This window comes from Panthera tigris, chromosome B3 (assembly GCF_018350195.1).
Source record: "Panthera tigris isolate Pti1 chromosome B3, P.tigris_Pti1_mat1.1, whole genome shotgun sequence".
Classification (NCBI taxonomy): Eukaryota; Metazoa; Chordata; class Mammalia; order Carnivora; family Felidae; genus Panthera; species Panthera tigris.
This window is the reverse complement of record NC_056665.1, coordinates 70,408,787-70,415,500: the sequence shown is the minus strand read 5'-3', so window position 1 is coordinate 70,415,500 and position 6,714 is coordinate 70,408,787. Positions and strand designations below refer to the sequence as shown.

Below are 6,714 nucleotides of genomic sequence, written 5' to 3'. Positions count from 1 at the left end.
TGAAAGAGAGAGAGAGAATGGGGGAGGAGCAGAGAGAGAGCGAGAGAGAATCCCAAGCAGGCCCCATACTATCAGCACAGAGCCTGACATAAGGCCTGATCCCACAAACCACGAGATCATGACCTGAGCTGAAATCAAGAGTCTGATGCTTAACCAACTGGGCTGCCCAGGCACCCCTGAACATAATTTTTGAAGATACCAATAGCTTAAGCATACTCAGTCTTTTTCTATAGACCTCTTGTTTTCCTTATAATGTATTTAAAGAAAATACCTTCATTATGTATTGTTATAATAATTTCATTAATTCCATCCTTGCTTTTACTCCATCTATTTACCTATTTCTTGTTTCCTGTAATCAACAATTTATTTCTCATTCTTTACTCCTACCCTGTATCAATGCTTTATTAAAATGACTCTAAGAGATATCATTTGGTCATAAATTATGTCGATAATTTATTTTAAAAAGATTAGATCAAGATTTGACAGTCAAGGACATAAACACATTTCCTCTTAAAAAAAAATGTGTGATAAGTTGGGTCACCTTAGTGGCTCAGTCGGCTAAGGTCTGACTTCAGCTCAAGTCATGATCTCACGGTTTGTGCGTTCAAGCCCTGAGTCGGGCTCTGTGCTGACAGCTCAGAGCCTGGAGCCATTTCAGATTCTGTGTCTCCCTCTCCCTCTGCCCCTCCCCCACTCACAGTCTGTCTCTGTCTCTCAAAAGTGAATAAACGTTAAAAAAATTTTTTTTAAATGTGTGATATGAGATAATATATTCAGGGATATCAAACTATTCAATAAAAAAAAAAGATTATGCTTTGACTCATATGACCCTATAAGTTTGTGACACATCTGACTATGCCATCAAATGCTTGAAGAGCTTTTATTTCAAAGTAGTCATTTTGAGCTTGCACTTGATTCCTCTCTTAATGAATTCCTATAAAATGACCAAGTGAATACAAAAGTTGGAAAAATCATTTACAAGAAAACATTAAAATATAAATAAATAGAGCAGTGATTTTTGTGACCATGGATTATACAACAACATAGCATCATATGTATGTAACATCAATATCACAAGTAACAAAACCAAAGTCCAGTAGTAAACTGGACTACATCAAGTGGAAATTCAAAAGGAGACAATTAAGAAACTAAAAAGACAGCTCATAGATTGAAAGAAATATTTGCAAGTTATATATCTGATAAGGGACCTGTATCCAGAATATATAAAGATCTTCTAAAACTGTAAAAACAGAGCCATGCCTCATAGCAACTAAAAAATGATCAAAGATCAGAATATACATATTTCTCTAAGACATACAAATGGCCAATAAGTACATGGAAACATACTCAATATCATTAGAAAAATGCAAATGAAAACCACAATAAGATACTACTTCATACCTAAAAGGATGGCTAAAATGAAAGAAAGAAATAAAAGAAAAGAAAAAGAAGGAAAAAAAAGAAAACAAGTGTTGTTGAGGATACAGAGAAATTGAAATCCCCATACATTTCATACTGGGCTCATATGATAGTAAGATGGTGCAACCACTTTGGGAAACAGTCAGAAGTTCCTCAAAATATTAAATACAGAGTCTACATAAGAGCCTGAAATTCTACTTCCAGGGATATACCCTAGGAAAGTGAAAACATATGTTCACACAAAAACTTGTTAATTCATAACTCATAATAAGCAAAAAATGGAAACAACTCAAGTATTCAACAACTACTGAATGGATAAATATAAGATGGTATATCCATAAAAGGAATGTTACTCAGCCACCAAAATAAATTAAATACTTATACATATTACAACATAAATGACCCTTGTACACATTATGCTAAGTGAAAGAAGCCAGTCATAAAAGGCTACATATCCTGTGATTCCATTTATAGGAAATGTCCCGAATAGGTCAGTCTAAAGAAACAAAAAGTAGATTAATAGTTTCCAGGGTCTAGAAACTGAGAGGTGACACTGGAGAGTGATGGGTCCGGCATCTCTTTGTGGGATAAAGAGAATTCTGTTTGAAAGTATGAGATACTAGTGTCCTTGAGATAACTAGAAGAAGAAAACCTAACAATTTCTTTAATTTTAACAGTACTGGGGAGTCACTGGTGATTGTCTCCTAAACTGTGTAAGGCACAAGTGGTGCATAAGAAAACACAATGCATGGTTCATTCAAAATAGAGCTATTAAAAATAATTCTTGAAAGTGTATATATAATGGAAAAATTGGCAGCCATCTGGATCTACATATTAGGAGAATTTTAACTAGATCTTGGTGAGAAAGTGGGAAGAAATACATTTATGATAAGTCAACATTCAAAAGTCCGTGCATCTTATGTTTTTTAAATATTGATACAAGAATTAAAAAAATGTTTTGTAAATGTAGCATGTTACTTCGACTCATAAATGTAAACTATAATACAGATTGATATTTATGTATATGACTATAATATGGACAGAAAAATTTTAACTAGTGTTAAGTCTAAATGTCAAAAAGATACATGATAGTTTTTTCTCTGCTTTGAAACATTTTAAGTTCAATGTACATTTTTCTCTAATAATAACAAAATGGATAGATGGCCAGTTAACTTAGTAACATTTAATTATACTTGAATATGTTCTTCTCTCCCCCAAAAACATACATTCCTAATTCAGTTAATACAACTGAATGCCAATTTTTAATTACTTATTGCTCATACATTATTTCAGTTGTAAACAAAAGTCCTTCAAAGATTTCTTCCATGCCTATGACTCAATCTCACCATTCTAAATAACTTTCTCAGAGCCACCTTTATCTCTTTATTTCGAAGACTATAGATCAAGGGGTTGAAGAGTGGAGTTAACACAGAATAGGACAAAGTCACATATTTCTGAATCCCTGCTGGATTGCCTGCTGTTGGGCTCACATATACAACCATGATAGAGCCATAGAACAGGGACACCACAGCCAAATGGGAGCCACATGTGGAGAAAGCCTTATGCCGACCTTCTGTTGAGGGGACCTTCAGCACAGCTCTGATCACCAAGGTATAGGAGCTGATAATGAAGACTAAGGTGGTGAAAATGAGGACTGAGTTATAGATAGCACAGATGATCTCAGTGGCAGGAGCTGGCACACAGGCCAGCTTTATAAGAGGTCCTGGGTCGCACAGGAAATGATCAATTGTATTGGGACAACAAAATGGGAGCTGAGAGATCAGGTAAATAGGCAAGAGGAAGTACAGGAAGCCACACACCCAACACCCAGCTCCTGTTCTGATGCAGCGTTGAACTGTCATGACAGTGGGGTAATGCAGGGGCCTGCAGATAGCAAGGTACCTGTCAAAGGCCATGGCAGACAAGAAGAAGGTCTCAGTGGTGCCCAGGGAGAAGAAGAAGTAGAACTGGAGGAAGCATCCAGAGACAGAAATGGTGTTGGTCTCAGAGAGAAAGTTGGCTAGCATATTAGGGACAGTGGAGGTGATAAACCAGATCTCCAGGAAGGAAAAATTGGCCAGCAGGATGTACATTGGAGTTTGTAGTTGATGGTCCCACATCACAGCACAGATAATACAAAGATTTCCAGTTAGTGTCAGAATATATGTCCCAGAGAAGACTGAAAAGAGGAAAATCTGAATTTCCCAGGTATAAGAAAAGCCTAAAAGGATGAATTTACTCACAGAGCTAGAGCAATTATTTATGTTGGAATATTCATTTGTTTGTAATGCTGCAAAAATAACAGATTTCCAAATTACAAGTATAGAAATTAGGGCAGATCCCTTGCTTAGGGTAAAATCATTCTGTGTGTCAATAAATAACAAAATGCCATAATCCATGCAGTGATAGTTCCATGATTTTCATATATTCATGACTCTATTGTGAATATAGTAAATAAAAGTGAAAACTCTCTGTCATCCTAAGGTTTACCATCAAAGTTACTTGGTATTATCAAGAGTCAAGTGTGCCCAAGGATCTACAATTTTAGAATAAGCAGTGAATGAGAGGAATGAATAAACACAACTAAATAATTAAGTGGTTGTAACCTACAAAGATATTGATGACACTGATATTTAATATTCTTTGATCTATTTGGGAGAGAAATAGGTCAAGCTGATGAGGACAATATAGATTTAAATAACATTTGAAACTTAACTGATTTTAGTTTTACTGTGTTAGATTATGTGAAATATTCCTATGTTAATTTTAGAATATATCATAAACTAATGTTAAAAGAAAAATCTATCAGAAGTTTTCACATTTCAATTCCTCTCTTTACTAAAATTACACTCAAAAAGAGTTACTGGCAATCTTCCTTATTTTACAAAGAAACTTAAGGAACAAAGCTCTGTAATATAGTTACATTGCCCTATACATCACAATCAATACTTGATATATATGATGTTTTTCATTAATATTGCAGTTGATATCAGATACTTTAGTAGATATTAAAGTCAAATATGTATCATTTATAAAGATATGCCAAAGTTGGCTGTGCCCACAAAAGCTGTTCCTCAAAGTTTGCAATCTCAAACAGGAATAAAATTTTGTCTTCTATGCTGTAAATGTAACAGAAAGTAACATAGAAGGTAGTCACTTGAAACTTCGTTAAAGGAAGGTCTATTCGCATTCACTTATTGGAATTCTCCCTGACCTAGGGCCCTAACTCCCACAGAGAGCAATATAAATGGGAAACTGGCAAACCACTATAAGAGTTCTAGTAAGTTTTAAAGTAACATTTTTTTATAAGCTCTTAGAAAAAAATTTAGCTTTGATTCTGGAGAAGGAATACTTTCATAATTCACATATTAAGTGGTATTTAATACAAAACTAGAGAGGCGTGGAAGGAGAAAATAGAGAAGCTTTGAGTCCTGTGAGCTTTACCTTACCTGAAGTTACAAGATGGGTATCATAGAAATCTGTATGGCTTAACACCATCTTCTATATCAGAGTGAAAACTCTAATCTCAGATCTCAGAGAAGCCAAATATAATAGTTCCATGCATTACTGTGGGGATTATATGAAGTGCTGACCCTTTTAAGAGCAAGAACATTATGAAATCTGTCATGGACCTCTTTAGGCTTGCCCTCTTACAGTTCTCTTGTTTATATAAACTGACAAAGCAACAGGAAGCCTGACAGTTGAAAAGAGAATCATAGTCTCATGATCTACACAGAACCAAATGAACAACTGAATATTAAGCCCTTTTACTTTCTGCAAAGATCATCTTTGGGGAGTGGCTCTCTAGAGAGGGAATTTATAACACACTAGTCACATTGAACCTGATTTCCTATTCTGTTCCTTACTCAGCATGCTGGAATTTGTTTCAAATTCTAACACATTTCCCAATTTAGTTCAAGGATTTTTATTTGCAATAACAAGAGAAATAGAAACACAAAATTGATTTGGGCAGGTATAAGTTTGCTACTTAACTGTGATCAGAAGTAATCTCTCTGATGATAAAGGAAAAATTGTGACTCTGGCCATTTGCCTTGGCTCTAAGCTTAGAGAAAAGTCTAAGGAATATAGGTTAACACAAAGATTAGGAGCCTGTGCATTTAAACATATTAAATATTCCCTCCTTTTGTTTCAGACTATTCATTATCTTAACTCCAACTTGTTTGCCCCAGCCCAAGCTCACCACCACACTGAGATATGCATTCTTTAGCTATGAGTAAAATTTTTAAAATAAGAAAGACATGAAAATATCCTATGCAGTTAATTAACATTTTGGTAATATCTTTTAACTGTTCCATACTACAACATTAGCACTAAGTGGATATACAATATTTTACATAATTAGTCCCTAATTGTTGAACCTTTAGGTATGATAAACAGAGTTACAAAGATTCTTAATACAAATTAAACCATACCCTATAATAAAAAATTCCAAATAATAGAATATGATCAAGTAAAAGTTATTTAAGAGTGGTCCAACATTATGTGTATGTGAAAGCATATATTAAAATAAATATTCACTAATTAATAGAGAAAAATATAGGAACATGTTATAAATCCAGTGATGGCAACAGATAAAGCTGAACTTCATTCTTGACAAAATTAACCAGAAATAAAAGGAATTCCTTAACCTGGTGAAGAATCTCTTTACCAGAAATGATTGGTGAAATCATTGTCTAATAGTAAAACACAAAAAGCATTATAATTAATCAAAGACAAAAAGGAAATGAATGTCTCTGAGCAAGGAGACACCTAAAGTTTGATGCTAAGTGGAAGCTATTTGAGGAGAATGGTACTAAATGAGAGGAAACTGAAAAGAAAAAGCCCAAAATCTATGTAAAAGTTTAAAAAAAAAAACAGGAAACAAAAATAATGGATAAAAAATTTTCAAAAACAAAATAAATCAAAGGACTTATAATACCAAATATTAAAATATTTGATAAAGTTAGTGCAAGATGGAAATAGAATCAAAAGATCTTTTTTTTTTCAATTGTTTAGGAAGATTTAAAAAATTTTTAAGTAATCTGAATAAATTGAATATGTGGAATGCATTAAAATAAAATTCAGAAAAACCAAATATAGAGAAAATTACATTTAAACTGATAAAGGAGCCCCAATGAGAAAAATGCCAGTTTTGAAATAATCAAAACCAGAGGCAAGTGGCACAGTAAAGGTGCAGTTCCACATACCAATACCAGGGGATGGAAGATAACAGAAAAGGTTTGAGAAGACCTAGAACCCCCCGTCATGTTGATTGGTGGAGATCTCCTTTTGAAA

At 34.0% G+C, this 6,714-nt stretch overlaps 1 protein-coding gene across 1 annotated transcript; it reads right to left on the bottom strand.

The window, feature by feature from the left end:
* Window positions 1-2,794: 2,794 nt before the first annotated feature.
* Window positions 2,795-4,917, bottom strand: LOC102955649 (olfactory receptor 11H6-like). The gene is given in 3 exon segments (XM_007091421.2): window positions 2,795-2,821; window positions 2,823-3,709; window positions 4,869-4,917. Coding segments are annotated over 3 exon segments (963 nt in total).
* Window positions 4,918-6,714: the final 1,797 nt, after the last annotated feature.